The 19,579-nt window shown below is 41.1% G+C and overlaps 1 protein-coding gene and 1 long non-coding RNA gene across 7 annotated transcripts in view; both read right to left on the minus strand.

The window, feature by feature from the left end:
* Positions 1-19,579, minus strand: part of LRP1 (LDL receptor related protein 1) — a 306,533-nt gene that overhangs the window by 203,929 nt on the left and 83,025 nt on the right. For all 6 annotated transcript variants that reach the window (XM_083428173.1, XM_083428171.1, XM_083428172.1 and 3 more), the window contains one exon: positions 3,073-3,210. In XM_083428173.1, coding sequence (XP_083284299.1) covers positions 3,073-3,210 — 138 coding nt within the window. The remainder of the gene's footprint in view (positions 1-3,072; positions 3,211-19,579) is intronic.
* LOC310671958 lies at positions 8,469-19,570 on the minus strand. Its single transcript, XR_014508318.1, has 2 exons — positions 9,374-19,570; positions 8,469-8,837 (listed from the first exon to the last, which is right to left on the minus strand). It is a non-coding gene; the product is annotated as an uncharacterized lncRNA (long non-coding RNA).

The following is a 19,579-nucleotide window of genomic DNA, read 5'->3' on the forward strand; positions in this document are numbered from 1 at the left end:
TCAGACCTGTAAGAGGCAGCTTCAACTCCCCATCTAAAGCTTTAAAGTCACTACTTGTGAGGACAGAGACAGTTTACTTTTCCAGAAAAGCTCAGCTGCTCTCAGTTACATCCTATTTGAAGAACATGTAACAATCTAGTTGCAACCTAGTCTAGTCTGAATGTGAACATTGAGCCTGGCTATGTGCATCTTTGATGCTCAATGGGCCCAAGACGGAAAACATCAGTCTCCCAGCATTTTCTCAGCTCAGTTTGAGTGCATGAACTTAACAGTGATTAGCTTTTTTTTAGTTGCTATTTCATTAATGCTACTGCTATTGTTTTATAGATTTTTAACACTACATTGATTTGTTAATAATATATATGACTTTCGCTATAATTGTGATGTTTAGCTTACTTTTTGTTGCTGTTTTGTTAATAGTTTTATAGATTGCAACTGTTTCAGTGATGATTTTTTCCTTATTTTATATGATTTGTGCTGTATTTGTGATGCTCTTTTTTATGTTATTGTTCCTTATTGTTTGTAAACAGCTTTGAGATTTATTTAAATGAAAAGGGGCATGGAAATACCATCAATCAATCAATATCTGAACAGTCATGAAAAGCACACTTCTTAACCCCAACAGGAAAAGTAACCTGACCACCTGCAATCTTTGGTTGTCTAGTCCAGATGTTTCTCTGTGGAACAAGGATAGGCTCATAGCAATGCCCGGCCTTGCTTTTGGCAGATCTGCACAATCTCTTGTTTTCTCTAACTTACTTTACTTGTGCACTGGTGCCCTGCCCACCCCCAGGCACTGGAAATCTTAATCAGCAAGCTCTCTGAAGATTTCAAGGCACTGCCAAGGAACTTTCAAGTATATCTCCACAGCCCTAAGGATAGGTGAAAACGCTCTTTTTAAGCATTCCTTCTACATTCCCCACTATTGCTGCACTCCAGCAGAGTGTCAGCGTGCAAGCACACACACAGAGCTCCAAATCCAAACACCTGTTCTTCAGCAGTGAAAATCTGTAAGTGAAACTGAAACTCACACACTAACATTAGAGATGTTTCCTCGCAGTCAGTCAGGACCGCAGAGAAAAACTGCAAGGGAAGAATCAGATCTGCCACTTAGTCACGGAACTGGTAAGCCTTTCAGAGTAAATGACTCTGCTGATAAACAATGGGGGGCCTAAAGCCCCCCACACACACACACACACAAATACACACCAGCCTCCCAGCAATTTCTCTGCTCAGTTGGGCAGACTCGGTTTTGGAGGTGGCACCTCTCAAAAGTTACTGGCTCTCATTCAAAACCTGTTATGACTCAGCACAGCTCCTGCGATGTCGCCTGATTAGGTTAACACATTTCTGTTTCCAATTTATCCTGATTAAAGATGGATCATGTTTTTGTTTTTTGCTTTTTTATTGGGTTTTATATAATAATGATATAATAGAAGATTTACAAGTGAGAAATGAAAAACAAGTGGCTTTAATGTTTTTAGATACAGAGAAAGCATTTGACAGTATCTCCTGGAATTTTATGTTTAAAGTTTTGAAATATATGAACTGCAGAAACACTTCTATAAAAGGAGTCAGGACAATTTGTCAGCTAATTTGATAGTAAATAATGTCCTGACTGAGAATTGTAAAATAACTAAAGGAACGAGACAAGGCTGCCTGTTGTCAACCTTGTTGTTTATATTAGTTTTAGCAGTATTGGCGCAAAGAGTAAGATGTAATCAAGAAATTAGAAGTGACCATCTGGAATCAGCTTTATTTCCTAGTATTCAAATAATTATCAAAGCTCTGACGTCCACCCTACTATGCATCTTTCTGAAAATCTCATCTCCCGAACCACCCAGGTTGCTCTTGCAGACACTAATGGAACAACCAGGTTGCAGGTTTAATCCCTGTATGGGACAGCTGCATATTCCTGGATTGCAGAGGATTGGAGTAGATGAACCTCACAGTTCCTTCCAACTCTACGATTCTATGAACTAATACTGTATGTCCCTTTGCACACAAAAAACAGATGCAGTCACCACAAAGCCAGTAAGTGAAGTTGGAAATTGGATCCAAGCAGTCATTTATCTGGCCAACTAAAGTATTTTAAACCTCAGTTGATGTTTCTCCTTGTCAAAGTGATGGCAGAAAGATGCAATTTGAAGTGGAAAAGCAGCAGGCAGGGAGAGGAGATACTGTTCTCTTGGTCAAGCGTTTTGCTCCATCCCAGCCTCTTTCTTCTCAGCTAAGGTTCTAGGCCCATATTTCCATTGCAAACAATAGTCTGAAATTCTGAGGCAGTGAGGAAGGGGAATTCGCAAGGGGGAGCAATGGAAGACAGGACAAAGGTGCCTGTTCTGATGTTTATCCACTAAAGATTGCTCCCTCACAATGCTATTTTGCACAGAAGAAGCAGTGGTCAGTGCATTAAAAAAATGAAATAACCAGATAATGTGAAGTTCCAGTCTACAGATTGAAAACTAATTGCTGTAGGCTGTTAATCATTTACCACATTTCTATTTGATAACGACTAAAATAAAGGAAATGTAGGATAGATGTAAGGCACTAATATGAGAAATTAACACTATACTGCTTTGCAACCCGTAGACTTATGGCATCACTAACATTAATTCCAAAAATTAAGTTTAGTGTTCTGATTAAAATCTATACCCACCTTTCCTTAGAGTGCATCTGTCAATATATCTAGTTCCTGTTCATTATGCTTCTGTAATTACTTTCTATTCCGCTAACAACCACAACTCTTACTCATCATTCCCTTATTAACACAATCTAGATTTTGCTGTAACATGGCAATTCAGCTGTTCAGCAATCAGCACTCCAGTCAGTAGAATCCACACACACCCTTTGCTCCCAGCAGCGCCTGCATTCATCTCTAACTTCTTTTCTATCAAGGAAACCAAGGCAACATTCATGGGGCTCCCATCCACCCAAGTCCAAATCTACTAAACTGTGGCTAAGTGTACCTTCAGACTATACCCTGGATGACACTGGCCTTCGCTGCACCCAGGGCTCCTCCACTAGTAACAGCTTCTGCACAGCATCAGGTGAGACAGGGAAACAGCTTACCTTGGCAGTGGGGCCCTTCATCTGAACCATCCACACAGTCGCGTTTGCCATTGCATAGCTTGGACATGTGGATGCAAAGGTCAGTGCCCAGGCAGCTGTGTTCATTAGGATGGCATCGGGAGACTTTGCTCTGTGGACCTGGAAATGGGAAAAATCATAACCGTTATAGGAGAAGATAAGCATATCACCAAGGATCAGAATTAATAGGAATACGAGGAGCCAGAAACAAAGCCTCTTAAGTGTGAGGTGGTACTCACTCAGGCATGCAAAAAAACCCCACCACATACTCATGACTCTGTATCTGTTTGCATAAGGGGTAGGGGCATGCATAGTTTTCCTCTAAGTAGTTCAAGATTGTATACCTAGCCCTCCCTTTCCACATCTGGACTGCAGGAGGCTGGAGTAGATGACCCTCAGGGTATCTTCCAACACTACAGTTCTATGATTCTATCATCTTATTCTCACAGTGACTGGCTCAATGTCACCCAGGCAGCTTGATGGTTACGTGGGGATTGGAACCCTGGTCTCCCATATTCTAGTGCAATGCTACACCACAATGGCTCTTAAAATAAAAGACACACAAAAATGCTGTATCTCAGTGGGTACAGTGTTGGGCTACAAGAGACCTACATTCCAATACTTGCTCAGGCCAAGAATCCCACTCTGAGGTTCTTAGACAAATATCAACTAGCTATGTTCTGTTCCCGATTCTGCTACTGTCATGCTCAGTTAAATTGTGCATTTTTTTCATCTCAGTCTCGACATTACAAAATGGATTTGAATTCACATGTACTCATACCAGCTTGTGCATTTCCCTTACATATCTGGTTGGCCATTGTGAAGACAGAACACAGGACTAGATGGGCCTTTGGTATAATCCAGCAGGGCTCTTACATGCTCCCCACCACCACTGCAATACCAACCTCAAGACTTGTTTTCAAAAAAAGTCAGTTCCCTTCAGCAGCTTCAAATAGAGGGTTAATTAGGGGATCATTTACAGTCCATGGGAGGGGGGTCATGGAGTGACCCAGCCTATCAGTCAAAGTGGTCCACCACACAGAAAAAGACCCATTGATCAACCACTTAATCACAACTGGGGCAAGCATCGTTAACAAGCCACTTTATTTCTTGAAGAAGCTAATAAACAACCTTATTTTATTTTTTGTGACTAGCTTGTGGTACACTCCAAAAGGCTGTATTAGACACGAATTTTTAACCTTAGAAAACCACTTTAAAAGTAGCTGTTCTTTTGCCCATAAATATATGTCCTTTAATTGATTTGGCTGGAACCCAAAGACAAATAAAACTGGGAAGGTCACAACTGAGAAGATAAGAAAGCCTGGACCAAGAGCTGGGAGACTCTAACCAGCTATGATATTCAAGGGGCAAGAAGAAGCCGAAGACTCCATTCTGTTTACAACAGTTTGCCTGTGGTGGTTATAGATTTGATATCACAAAACATTTCCATTAAGTGACACTTAAGTCAGAGCCATTAACTCCATGTGATGGTTTATTGCAGCCTCCCCAACCTGGTGCTATCCAGATGCCAGTGTGGCCAATGGCAACAGATGATGGGAGTTGGAAAATGTCAATCACCTTTCCTACCTGGGCAGTTCTCTTTCCACAAGGGCTGATACTGATGCTGAAATCCAGCATCGCCTGAGCTATGTGCGTGCAGCTTTCTCCCGATTGAAGCACAGAGTGTTTGAGGACTGGGATGTTCACCGGGAAACCAAAATGCTCGTTAATAAAGCTATTGTACTACCAACTTTACTGCACGCTTATGAAACATAGACCATTTATAAACACCATCTCCAACTCCTCGAAATATTCCATCAACAGTGTCTCAAAAAAAATTTGCACACATCACTTGGGAAGACAGGTGAACAAATGTCAGTGTACTGGAAGAAGCAAAGCTCACCAGTGTCAAAGTAATGATTCTTCAACATCAACTTGGTTGGACTGGTCATTTTGTTCAGATGCCTTCGTCCTCCAAAACAACTACTCTATTCCCAACTTAAGAATGGAAAGTGAAATACCGGCAGACAATGAAAGAGGTTTAAAGACGCTCTCAATGCAAATCTTAAAAAATGTATAAGCACTGATAACTGGAAAACACTGGCTTGTGAGCACTCCAAAGGTGTCATGGACTTTGAAGAAGCACAAACTCAGGGCGAAAAGGAGAAACGAGCTAAGAAGAAGGCACGTTTGGCAAACCCTCATCATGATCAACTCCTGTCCGGAAACCTATGTCCCCACTGTTAAAGTATGTGTGGCTCCAGAGTTGACCTCCACAGTCAGTTATGGACTCACGGTTAAGACCGTGTTCATGGAAGACAACCTTACTCGGCTACGAGTGATCACCAAAAAAGAAGAAAGATGGGAGTTGTAGGCCAACAACATCTGGAGGGCACCAGTTTAAGATGTGCTTGAACTGACCACTTTAATTTTGAGGGTAAACCAGCTACATGGGACCCCGATCAGATCAGGGGACTGTTTGCTTGCTATCATGGGAAATTTACTTAGAAGAAAACTACGGTATATGAAAATGATGCATATATGGTATCTAACACCTAACAAATTGTCTAAAATGTGTAAGGTGGTTCCTAATAATTGCTGGAAGTGTGAACAAGTAGATTGATCTTTTTTCATATGTGGTGGACTTGTAACAAAGCGAGGGTACTTTGGGAAATGATATATGATGAGATAAAAAAGACATTTAAAGTGATTATACAAAAAAACAAAAAACAACCCTGGAACTTTTCTCTTAGGGAATATAGGGTCAACAGTTCCAAAACAGATGAGTAAACTGATTATGTTTGTAACAACAGCTAGGATTCTCTATGTACAAGAATGGAAGAAAGAAGAAGTTCCCACCAAAGCAGACTGGATAAGAAAAGCGTTGGACTACGTGGAATTAGCAAAGTTAACAGCCAAAATAAGAAAACCTAATGACGATTGTTTTATGGGAAAATGGAAGCCTTTTTCAGATTACCTGAACTTGCAAGTAGGATTTAAACTACAAACAACAGTAAGCACTTTTGTCTGTCCTGACTATGCCGCCTGTCTGCCTCACTGGTTAAGCCTGAGTTCTAGTACTTAGAATCATAGAATTGTAGAGCTGGAAGGGACCACGAGGGTCATCTAGTCCAACCCCCTGCAATTCAGGAATCTTGAAAGAGGAGGAGAAAAAAAATATTATTCCCTGCCACCAATGCTCACTTCCTTTCCTCACAAACTAAAAAGTCCCAACCTAACACTGCTGGTGTTGCTGTGCGATCTCTCATTTCTGCAGATGTATCGTGTCCTTTGTCCTTTGCTACTGGGTGGACATAAAACTGTGACACCTGCACTAGCATTAACCCTGACACAATGGCCACCTGGAGAGCCAGAGCTTGGAGCAGGCTGTCCATTTCTAAACCTCAGAATTCTTTCCTTATACACCTGAGCCCCTCACCCTTTCCACAAGCCCAGGAAGCAACTGCGATGGCTGCAGAGCCACAAGAGCTCTTCCCCCTTGAAAAACAGGGTTAAAGAGCCATCTGTGTCCTGGGGTGAGAAACCAAGCTGAAATATGAAAAAAGCACTCCGCCAAAGCCTTTGTTTCAGTTAAACCAATGAACAATTTATTGAACAGAGCTCATGTGGCTGACACTTCAATTCCATGTATGACCCCTGCTTAAAATTAATTGCTGACTGGGACTCTACAGGGTGCCTAACCATTCTGGTGCTCCAGCAACCTCCAGTGTAGATAACCTCAAATTGGGGAAGGGGCACAGAACTGCAACAGCATGCTGGTCTTCTCTTTTGCAAAACACACTGGCTCCTCATAGGCAACTGTGGCTCAGAACAAATGAGTTGGCCCCAATGCCTCTTGTGGCCTTATCCAGTACCCCTTCTGAGCTGCTTACCATGCATGCTTACGAACAATCAAACAAGCCTCTGTATGTATCTTCCTATAGCAGCCTGCCACCAAAGAGTGAACACTCATATCTCCTCAGTGATCAGCTAGACCAAACAGAGAAGTTCCCTCACCAGTCTATTGCCCCTCTTGCCAAAACATAGAAAGCTGCTTTATCCAGGCTCAGGCTATTGGTTCATCTAGGTCAGCTTTGCCCACACTGACTGGCAGCAGCTCTCCAGAGTTTCAGGCAAGGGGCATATCCAGTAATAGTGGGAGTTGCCAAGAATTGAATCTGGGGCCTTCTGAACAGAAGGCAGATGCTGTACCTCTAAGCTACAGCCTATTATTAAATTCATTCCAAGCAATCACTTTGGGGCAGGGTGGGGACAGAGAATAGCAAAAATGGAATACCATTTCACTGAAATTCATTTATTTGTACATTGCTTACATGTCTTTTCCCATCTTTTTCTGTCCATCTCAACAGTGGTTATGCTTGTATGGGATCTTACACCAGTCTAGTCATGACCAGAAATGTCACAGGAAAAACTGTGGCTTCGTGACTATCAGGATTGTCCCAGACCTGTCTTAAGTATTAAGTATTAATGCCTGATTTAAATACTTTTTTCCCCCCTTCTGAAGTCCAAGGGCTCCGGAACACGGAGTACGATTGGGATTCCCTGGTGTTCGCATGCAAATATTTGCCAGCATTACTTCCCTAAGCCTAACATACAGGGGTATTAACAGTGGCAACCCCACAAACCCCACCTCCCATTCCCTTTATCTCCAAATACTGCCTGAGCCAAATCTCGCCTGTCAGCACAAGCATGGGACTGCAGAAGGTCTCTGTCTCTGGGGGCTGTTAGCTGGCCCTTTCTCACGCCACTATGGCACCAACCTCAAGGCTTCCTTATCTTCCAGGCAAAGGGAGAAAACAGCACTATGAAATCTGGGGTTCAAGGACTTGCTTTTGCAGGAGTCCTCAGCCAATCTCGAGAAGTCCCAGTACAAGAGACAACAGTTCTGTTGGTGATTACAGGAGGAATTTAGTTTACTCTTCTGCCTTTTTTGCAAATGCTTTCTTACATAGGCTTAAAACTTGTAAAGGAAGATGTTTTGGAAGTGCCAACCATATTTGCAAGTGGGTGAAAAGCACTACAAACCAACTTACGCAGAGACCAATTTATCAAATTAAATCACATTTCATGGTACCTACACCTGTCAATTCTTTGCATCTTTGTTTTTAAATCACACTTTATAACATAAATAACAAAAAAAAATCATTGCACAACTACAACATACATATTTTATCCTGATTTTAAGTCAACTTATGTTCAAGTTCAAAACAATGAATTGAACTGTATTCGCAGTATTCAAAAAATGGGTTCCAGTTGGAAACTATTTTGGCCTTTGTCTTTTTGCTTTGGTTTTTATGTAATAAATTAATCTGTCTAAAATCTATGCTGGCTGACGAATGTGCATTCAGTTATTATTCTTGTTATTTTAAAAGACAACTATGTTCTTTCAGGTTATTGTTACTTATAAAGGCACCTTAAGTCAGAGCAATGGTGTTGGACTTCAACTCCCTCCCATCAGCCCTCGCCAGCATGGCCAATGGTCAGCAATGTTGAGAGTTGTAGTCCAATAACATCTGAGGGAACCATGGTTACCCCAGTCCATCCAGTTGATCTAAATAGGTTTTGAATCCAGCTCTCTAAAAACTTAGGCAACTGTGTCCAACAGGGTCTAATAGGGTAATGTGTAGTAGACAAGAAGTTCTGTGATGATTATTACATTCAGGTAGGTAGCTGTGTTGGTCTGGTGCAGTCGAAATAAAAAAATTAAAAAATTGTCCCAGTAGCACCTTAGAGACCAACTAAGTTTGTTCTGGGTATAAGCTTTCTGTTGTCTGAAGAAGTGTGCATGCACACGAAAGCTTATACCCAGAACTAACATGGTTGGTCTCTAAGGTGCTACTGGACAATTTTTTAATTTATTTGATTATTACACTGGAATCATTGCACATGTAATCAATCTCTGCTGAGCTACACCAAAAGCCTATGCTGCGTATAAACTCACAAAATTGTTACTTCAAGCTCTCAGAGGAAAAAAACAGATGTAAGGAACCAGCTAACCTGCGGTAGCAGCATGGCATCTTAGGAAGGAATGAGGATACCATTTTGCTAGGCTGCTTTTATGTTTAAGGATAAGGACTATCAATAAACTTGAAAGCTTGCAATAAGGATTTGTAAGTGCATCAATTCAAATAAAGACAGGGATGGAGTGTGGAATTTCAAATTTCTCTGTTACCTGTTTTAATAATACATATTTTCAGAATCATATTAATGCTTTGGAAAATGCAATAATCTGCCTGGGCTTCAGGAACTGAATGTAGAGCACCCTAGATCTATAAAGCAGTGGTGGGAGAAATGATGGTAACGAAAATACAATGTGTTGAGAATCAAGATTGGTGTGGTGGTAAGCAAGGTGCAGTTTTGACCTTAGAGGTAGAGAAGTACAGTGGCCAAGAGAATGAACTGGCCTGCATCAAGGGTTGTTGTAAATATACCCTGAGCACTTAAGAAAAATCACTATAAATATGAAAACGTGGGGGGTTTCCTGACCTATCAAAATTAAGGTGGAGAGGGAACAGAGCCATATTCTCCCAGACAGCCTGCATGTTCCATAGCACTTTGCATGTCCACAGGGCATAAACTCCTACGGAATTCCAGTTTTGCAGAAGCTTTCATTTTGCAAAACAGTGTGAATATTAGTGCAGCTATCTCACCCTAGTAGTAGCTCAGCTTAGTGGTCTACTCACGGGAGTGGTGTAATACACACACAAAGCTTTATTGCGGTCTATAGACCCACAATACACAGTACAACAATTGTATATATCAACAGTTGTTAAGATGTAAGATTGACCTTGCTAGCCAACAAAGCAGCTTTAGCCTTTACATACTGATTTCTGATTTTTACTGCCTCCGAGAGGAATTTTGTTACAGCCAGTTTAATAGTATCAATCTTATCCTCAAGGAGAACCCTGACAAGAAAAGAGTCAGCAATTCCAGGTTGTTTAGGATTGATTAGATGCTGTCTAACCTGTCTAGGGACACGAGTGGCGCTGTGGTCTAAACCACTGAGCCTCTTGGGCCTGCCGATCAGAAGGTTGGCGGTTCGAATCCTTGCAATGGGGTGAGCACCCGTTGCTTGGTCCCAGCTCCTGCCAACCTAGCAGTTCGAAAGCATATCACTTAAAGCATTTGTGTACCACTTTAACAGGCATGGCTTCCCCCCAAGAATCTTGGTAAATACGGTCAAATTCTTAAAGTAGGGAGATAACAAAAAACCCTGCTGATATTGGATTCATGACACAGATGGGCCACAGGTCACATGTGAGCGAGATCGTAAATCACTAAAGGCAATATCCCATAACCTCTGTTTCACAGTTTTGAGGGCAATATCATACTCCAGGTGGGGAAGAAAAGATGAGGAAAGACCTATCAAAGAGGCCTTACAGGCCATGTTGTTGTTTTTTACCAGGAGCTGATATACTCCTCATTTATCAAATGAAGGAGTAGACCGTTCCCAAGGCCATACATGCAGAATCTTAGCCAACATTTCAAAGCACTTCACATGTAATACTTAAAGTGGGAACTCACCAAAGATTACACTGCTAGTTTTATTATTAGAAATTGCAAAAGGCATTCCTCCCCACCAAATCCCAGAAGCAGATGCTGTGATATTCCACAGCAGGAAAATCTCTGAAAGTGCCATATCCACACTAGCTCCCACTCCAAATTTTAGAGGGAAATGGAGATCAGTCGCAATTTGCCAAAGCCTTGCTACAATAAGCCTCTCATTCCTCAAAACCACAAATAACTGGGGCCTAGCCTTCTCTTGCAATGATCACCCTCTCTGAAATATTGTTTACAGAGAACTGGCAAACATCCCGGAAGAATCTCCTCTCTTATCGTAATCTGAAATCAATTGCTCTAGAGCAATTTATGAGAAAAGGCTTTACGGTCATTTATTCTGGGATACTTGCCTCTAAGCACAACTAAGAACATAACAAGAGCCTGACTAGATCTGAGGCCCACCTAGTCCAACATCCTTTTGTTTCTCCCAGTGGCCAACCAGATGCACCTATGGAAAGCCCATAAGCAGGCCATGACCTCAATCACTGCTCCCCAGCCGACTCTGACCTTGGAGGTAATGTATAGCCATCATAACCAGCAGCCTCTGATAGCCTGATCCTACATGAATTTCTCTACTCTCTCTTCAAAGCTGCCCAGTTTGGCAGCCCTCATTATATCTTGTAATGGGGGGTGGGATTTCATAGAGTAACTACGTGCTGTGTGAAGTAAGACATTAATCGAACAATCAGCTTCATTAGACGACACTGGTTCCAGTATTATGCAAGACAGCCTCCTCCCTGACTCACAGCATGCACATTTTATGTTCTTCCACTGTGTCTCTCCTCTTCCTCACAGTTTTTCTAAGCTAAAAAGCCCCAGATGCTGTGAACATTCCTCACAGAGGAGTTGTTCCAGCCCCATGATCATCCCCAGGTGTGTGGCCAATAGACAGGAATAATGAGAGTTGCAGTCCAACATCTGCAATCACACACACACACAAACACAACCCAACATCTACAATGAATAAATAACAGCAACATTAAATGATCCAGCAACTGCAGTTAGTGCAGAATGCTGCAACACAAGATGCTGAGCAGAGCAAGACCGTGTCTACATATAACACCTCTGTTCAAAGATCTGCACTGGTTACCCATTTGCTGTATATAAAGCCTTAAACTGCTTGAGACCATTTTACTTGAGGGATCACCTTGTCCAGTATGTGCCTGCTTGACCACTTTGTAACAGTGTCCATTCCGCAGAACAGAAGCCCCACAATACTTGTTCCAACACTTTGGAACTCCCTGCCTATTGACATCAGGATGCAGGCATTTTCACTGTATCCTTTTCAGCACTTGGTTACAACATTTTTGTTGAGGAAAGCCTATCCAGACACAGGTGTGCTATCATCTCTTTTGAGTTTATTGCTTCTTTCAATTTCTTTTTAAAAATGTTTATAATTAATTGCTTTTAACTGTTTTTATTTATAATTTTAAAACTGATTGTAACTTGCTTAGAGGTTTTGTTGCAATCATGCAGTACCATTAAAGAATTAAATAAATCTGGGGAGCTAAATTTGGGGAAAGCTGGATAAGGTAGCATATGGGGTTTGGGGAGAAACATAGCTTTGTTGAATGTTTTCAGAGCGAATCATGGTTCAGTGATGTATATTTCTGCATATGGAAGTGTCTGGTTTCAATCCCTAGCATCTCCTTTTAAGGTTTTCAAGTAGCAGGCCTGGGGAAAATGTCTACCCAGGGTACTGGAGAATAGACAAGAATGAGAGAAACTGACTGACTCCTTATCAAACATACTGCCACAATATTCAGTCCTAGATGATTTCTCCTTGACGGCTTCCTCACAGCTGTTGTGTTATACTTGTAAATATCATCTAGGGCGTTTGCTCTTGTCTCCTTCAAAAAGGGGGTAAGGTAAGGGTGAGGGGGCTTCGCACATGAGGAAACAACTGCAGAGACTGATCCATCAGGCTTTTCTCATTCATTCTTCTAGAACAAATCTGCACACAGAAACCAAAGCAAAGGCTCTGCTGTCAGGAAATGAATCACTGGGCCCAAAGAAAAGTGCTAACTGTGCAATCATAATGGAATGGATGCTGGGCACTCACAGAGCACACCGTCTCCCTGGTTTGCACCAGAAAGACTTAACTGGAATCCAGCCTAAGATTACTGGTCCAGAGATTATGTATTGATTGATTGATTGATTACATTTGTACACCACTGTATACCCATAGATCTCAGTATAGTAAATTAATTGGCTTAAATCAGCATAGGTGGCTTTTTGAGATACTGGCTCACTTCCCACATGATGGTAAACCATACTTATCGCTTTATTGTGAACACACCTAGCTGAGATATTTTTCTCCTCCAACTAACGTTCAGAGCAAACCAACCCCCATCCCCAACTCAGCATTCCATCATTCTGTTTATTTATTTATTTATTTATTTTATTTATGACATTTGCATACTGTCTTTCATCAAAAGATAACAGGGTGGTTCACAAGATAAAATAGGAGATAAAAGCACAGATAGTTAAAACAGAAACATCAGAACTAGGGATAATAATTTGTTTCACTCCAACAAACTACAAATCAGTAAGCCAAGAATACACCTTGGCTACAGATCATGGTTTGTTGAGAGTGAAACAAACCATGGTGCCTGGTTTGGACATATAGTGGGGAAAGAGAGCTGAAAATAATGCCAATATTTTTCACATCTGGCAAACCAATGTGCCCTTTGGTTTCAGATAATACAAGGGTAGATGAGTCTAAAAAGTCCAGTACACAAATTTTCACAAAAATCTCTACAGGCTATGGTGGCTCATTTATTAGAAGTAATGTATTTAGTATTAACTCTGGAAGTATAGACTCGATTCTGACCAGACTAAGCCTCCTGGTGTATATTTTGCTTTAGGGGGCTTAGTTTGGTCAGGATAGGCTGACAACAAACATGGTGGGAGAATGTCTAACATAATAGTGACATTATTAACAGTGACCAGGCAAACATCTCTTAATATAGTTTTATTTATTATTGATGAATTGCAAAACCAGGAATTGTAATATTATGCATGACTGTCACTACTTGCCATCTTCTGGCCCAGTTTTAACTCATGTTTTGAAATCGCCTAATGATACAATTATAAGCATCTCAACCCAATGGTGAGAATGGGTTGTCTTCAAAGTTAGTTAGTTAGGAAATCCACTGAAATTAATATACAACCCCAATATTTATAAGATCAGATACTGCAGCCAGCCTCTCCAAAAAGTATTAATTTCCAGTGAATTCACCACACAACCACCAAACAGAAGAAGAACGAATAATAAATAATTGAATGAATGTGGAGAGGGAATGTGGTTTTAATTCATTTTAATGTTCCTGGAATCACAAAGGCTGAATACATTCTTACTTAACTAAGCCTGCAAAAAAGAAAAAGAAAAAAGTTTGCTCTATTGTACAAACAAGAAGAAAATCATACATGTTTTCAACGTTAAAGCTACTTGCATGGCCAAGGTAGGATTTGTATCTAGGTCACAAATACTTTCTGCCATAGCCTACAAACTTATTTAATGATTCAGGAAGAAGTTGGCTATTTGGCAGATGATGCTTCAACATTCACAGACAGGCACTTTGTGAAAAAGGGAGTTCACTAACAGATCCGCATATTCTGAGAAATGGGAACTGGGCCTGAATTTCCCCAAATTTCAGGCCCAGGATGTAAATTGCCTCAGGTGGGATTAGCTCCTCCTACTGCCAGACTATCCTTGTGACACTAGTCACCTCTCATTTCCCAAAAAGGGACTGAGGCAGGACAGCTGATGTACAACCCTTGCAGTCGTAGCACAGCCCTCATTTCTAAGACCTAAACACTGCCAGTTTCTTTCAAACATGCTCAAATTACGTCTGGGAAATTTGGCAAATTGAGTTCTCAGTACCTCCTAGCTTACTATGTTCAGCTGGAAGGCACCAGGAAGCCCAAGGTTTGGGTTGCCATATGTCTGGGAAATCCCAGACACATCCTCTTTTGGGGAGCCAACATGCCCATCCGGGAAGATTTTTACATTTTAAAGTAAATTTTCAGGGTTTGGGAGGATTTATTTGTTAACTTGTTTTTTTTCTTTTGACTCGGGCGCAGGTGGCTCAGGTTGTCCTCGTTTTTGCTCTTCAAGATATGGCAACCCTACCAAGGTCTACATCAGCAATGAATCCTTCAGAGCAGGAATGGCCAACATAGCACCCACAGGGGACATGGCACCCATGGAGAACTTCAATGATGCCCCTTGGCAGGGGGCCGAGGCTCTGAGCTTCCATTTTAATTTTTAAAAGTATCTACCCCCCTTAGAAAGTTAGGAAACAAAATGTAGAGGGATCCTTGTAAGTGATTTCTGTTAAACGAACCAGTCTGCCAGTTGCTGTCAGTGTATTTAGCCAATGAGTGAAGTCAAAGCTGTGATCTTTCCTGTGGTGGGTTCAGTTGTGATCTGGTACTCCGTAGATTTTTTTTCCTGTGAATTCCACTACACAATTAATATGGAAACCCAGGAAACCATTAAGAATTCACTGTATAATTAACTTGCAGTGCAATGGTATACATGTCTACACAGAAGCAAATCTATTGTGTTTAGTGAGGCTTGCCCCACTTAAGTGGGTACAAGATCATAGAATCACAGAACTGTAGAGTTGGAAGGGACCACAGGGGTCATCTAGTCCAACTCCCTGCAATGCAGGAATCTTTTCCGCAAGGCAGGGCTCAAACTCATAACTCTAATATTTGGCTTAGGGTTGACATTGGAGGAAACAGGATTCTTGTGCCTTTAAAAGTTGCACCTCTGCAATCTGGTAGAGCAGGTCAGAGTTGACTTCTCATGGTAAGCTTGAGATTGTCTTGTTGGGGGCGGGGGCAGCAGCGACTGTACTCTCTAACTTTGTGTTGTGCCGTGCCCCTCCAGGGCAGTCATTTTGTGACTGGCACCCACAGCACTCAGAATCCGAAAGGTGGCCAGTTCCTGCTTCAGAACACGCCATTTGAATACAGTATAGGACTTTAACAAATTCAAAGCAATTTGTTAACACATAGTTGGTCCAGATACACAGAAAGAATCAACACAACCCCTACTTTCCCTGCCACAAAGTTGGATAATCCCAAAAGGTACCTTTGCAAATTAGCTCACACAACATACCAGAAGCAAAAAGAAGATGCTGCAGTAATGGAAACACATTCTGCATTCACATTACTCCCACTTGGCTTTGGTACCTTGAAAAATGTACAACATAAAGGAGTTGGGGAGGTTCCCACATGGGAAAAATCTGTTTTAACTCAAGTGTCCTAATTCAAATTGCTTTCAATAGTTAATGTCCAAGTGTGGAGAAACTTGACAAGATTGGTTCTGAGTTAATTTCACTCCTACTTTGCACTCCCTCATCTTTTTCTTTTTTTAAAAAAGGCATATATGAGCAAATTTCCCTCTTATAAGTTCATTAGTAACAATGAAAGTCTTCTGACTGCAAGAAAAATGTTTTATGTTTTTAGGGTTGTTTACTAAATGTATGTACAGTAAATATGCTAAATCAGATCATTCTTCAATGCAAACTGAAAACTTTCTGAGGCATCTTACCCTATGCAGATTACCAATTTGCACAGAAAAATTTTCCAATTCAGAATTTTCCAGAAAACTCATGTGACTACTCTTAACAGTAGAAGCAAACTGTGTGTGAAACCATTCCAACAGCCTAGCCCTCCTTCTTTGAGTTTCATCCAGCTTTTCCAGCAACCCATTAAAAAATATCTAGAGACAGTGCTGAGACATACAAAATGGAATGTTTATGCCATGACATGTCTACCATATTGCCTTCAAGTCTCTTAAAAGCTATTAATTTGTGCACATCCCCACACAACAAATGAAGTCACCCACTTGAAGGGAAGTCTCTCCCCCCCCCCCCCCACTGCAGACTCACTAGTCAATCTGGCCTGGGAAAAACTCCTTCCCAGCCACTACAATAGCAGACAGATCCTGAATTTCAGTGCTCTAGCATCAACTTGAATCTTCTTCTTCTTTTACTGTTTCTATTACACTTAATATTTCTCAGTGTCAAGTAACCATGCCAAAAATTTATAGCCTTCTTTCTGATCTTGGGGCTACCCTGCTGAATGCACTAGTACCCTTCAGGAGTAAATGTGTGGGGGGCTGCAACTTAGGGTGGGTGGGTGTTTTGTTTTGTTTTTTACAAGGAGCTCAGCACAAAAAAACATTTCTGTCATTTTCCAGATAAATAATACTGGGATAAAAGATGACAGACAGTAGAGAAATCTAAAAGCAAAATGACTGCTGCTAACTATCTAGGCTTTCTGAAAACTGGGTAAGTGTAGGTGTGGAATTGGTGACTAATCACAACTGTCATCCATTTCAACAGTCAGCTTTGCCTTCACTTTAATTCATTAGCAACAGAAAGTACATTATCTGATGCAATCTATTCAGCTTTGTAACAAACCTTTTCTGTCATATCTGATTAATGATAACATTAACCAAATGTGATTTTGGTTAAATACTGTGCAACACCCCTCCATTTTAATTTTTTTAAGGGAACAAAATGCTTGCTTAGAAGAAAAACAGTCCAATTTCTACATTGGTCCTGCTGGTGTGCATTGCTGCTGCCCAAATAACTCTCAGAATTTCCTGCTGTACCTTCCGCAGATATGGGAAGGCTTGCATGGCAAATGGTTTTTCTAGTAAGAGTGGTTTAGGGTTAGTTTTGCATAAACAGAGCAGGTTTCGGCAGTGATCATTTATTCATATCGGGTTTAAAAACTAAAGTTGTTTGTGTGAACTATACATTCATGTCTTGTCCAAACAAACGGGGGCTCGCCACCAATGTTGCATTCATATATAGTCAGTTAGAAAACTCATCCATGGTTTTTTGCAATGCACAAAAAAGGCCATGAAGATATGAGCGTGTGCCAAGTTTGGCTTACCTAACCGGCCCCTTTCCTGAATGCTCAAACCAACATCTAGTCCACTCCACTTATGGAAGTTGCCTTATCCAAGTCAGACCACAGGGTCCATATGGGTCAGTACTGTCTACGCTGACTAGCAGCGGCTCTCCAGGGTTTAAGGCAGGAATCTCTCTCAGCTCCACCTGGAGACACCAGGAATTGAACCTGGGGCCTTCTGCATGAAAAGCAGGTGTTCGACCACTGAGCTACTGCCCTTCCCCAACATTCACTTAGCAATGTATTTATTTGAAATGTTTAAGTATTTTGTTAACTTTGTTTGTGTTAAATATCTATTCTGCAGTTGACCTCCTTTGTAATGTTTTATTCTGAAATCTTTAAGACAATATTTTAGTTTTCTGTTAATTATGTTGCTTTGTTTTATTGATGTTTTAATATTCTGTAAAGCGCTTTGAGATTTTTCTTAAAAATATAAAGTGGTATAGTAATGAAATGAAATGAAAAAGAAGGAAAGAAACTTGTATCAAAAGCAATACCTCTAGCTATGTTGCAATGCACACATAATTATTTTATTTGTTTGATTGTTTTAGATATTAGCATCCTACCTTTTAGGACAAAGAGCTCACAGGATTGCTTACAAAAATAAGCATAAAAACCACAAGAAGTCACAATGCATTTTAAAACATGCCAGTTCCAACACACTCACCAACATAAAATTACCGTAGTCAGAAAAAGGCTCTAATAAAGCAAGACAAACCCTATTCAAGCTCTGTCCAAAGAAAACTAAAGAGGGCATTTGGCAGAGTTCCCTAGGAAGGGAATTCTGATGGGGGGGGCACCACTGAAAAGGGCCTGGCTCTGGGGCCCATCAACCTGTTCTTGTTGCCACATAAATTTCACCTAAAATTCAATGGAAGTGTTGGGGTTCTTCCTCGAACAAAACATTGAAGGAATTTTAGTGGAAGCCCAAAGTGTTTTTGTAACACTAGTGACACTTCTCAGGATAATGGCTGTTACTGGGGAGGGGCAACAGCTCAGTGGCAAAGTGCATGCATGCCTTGAGTCCCAGGTTCAATCCCTGGCAGCTCCAGTTAAGAAGACAAAGACTCTCTGCCTGAGACCTTACTGTACCATTTGCCAGTATAGACAAAAATACTTTTGCAGGGACAAATAATGTGATCTGTTATAAGGCAGCTTGCTTCAGCAGACAGCCAGGTGAGAGACAGATCAGAGATAGTATCACAGGCTAAGCAGAAATAATGGCAAGAATTCTGCCATCCAATTTTCGATAAACCGAAAATTAATTGCTGCTGCAGAGAAATACTAGCTGAATAACCAGTGTACAGCAACTGCATTTATTGCAGTATAAACTTATAACCTGGAACATGGTATGCTAAACTGCCAGAAAGGCCTTTGCTCTCATACTCATGTCTCAACACAAAAAGGAAGAACACCAAACTTTCAGGGGGGAAACATCAAATGGGAGTATGCCACTTCAGAAGGGAAATGAAGGATTGCATGCTTCAGTGCTCTCTTATGTCAAAACCTCTTGCACTTGAGAAGCTAGCATGCTCATGAGAATGGTAAGCTAGAACCTTTCTACCTGACATACTGACTTTCCACATGCAGGATTATGTAGGTGGATGTGTCATATAGGTCCCAGAAATCCTCTCTGAGGTGGGACCCAAGTTGCCCAAGTTTAGGGGGAGTGGAAAAGTCAAATGTGAGTGTGAGCTAACCTTTGTTAACATATTCAGAAATGCCCAAGACGTTGCAAGCTGCACTCACACAGAGGCTACATGGTAGCAGGAATACTAAATGGTCTATCTATTCCAAAACTGGATGATATCGTTGCCTCCATCTTTAGAGGCTAGCGTTAACATTTTCAAGGCTGTAAGAAGGATGTGATGAGTCATGGCATGCAGGGAGAAAATGAAATGGGGAAAGTGGTCTTTTATCACCAATACAAGATATAAATAATTACAAGAGAAAAATTAAGGAAATATAC

The sequence above is a fragment of the Podarcis tiliguerta genome (assembly GCF_965153285.1).
Source record: "Podarcis tiliguerta genome assembly, chromosome: 2".
Taxonomy (NCBI): domain Eukaryota; kingdom Metazoa; phylum Chordata; class Lepidosauria; order Squamata; family Lacertidae; genus Podarcis; species Podarcis tiliguerta.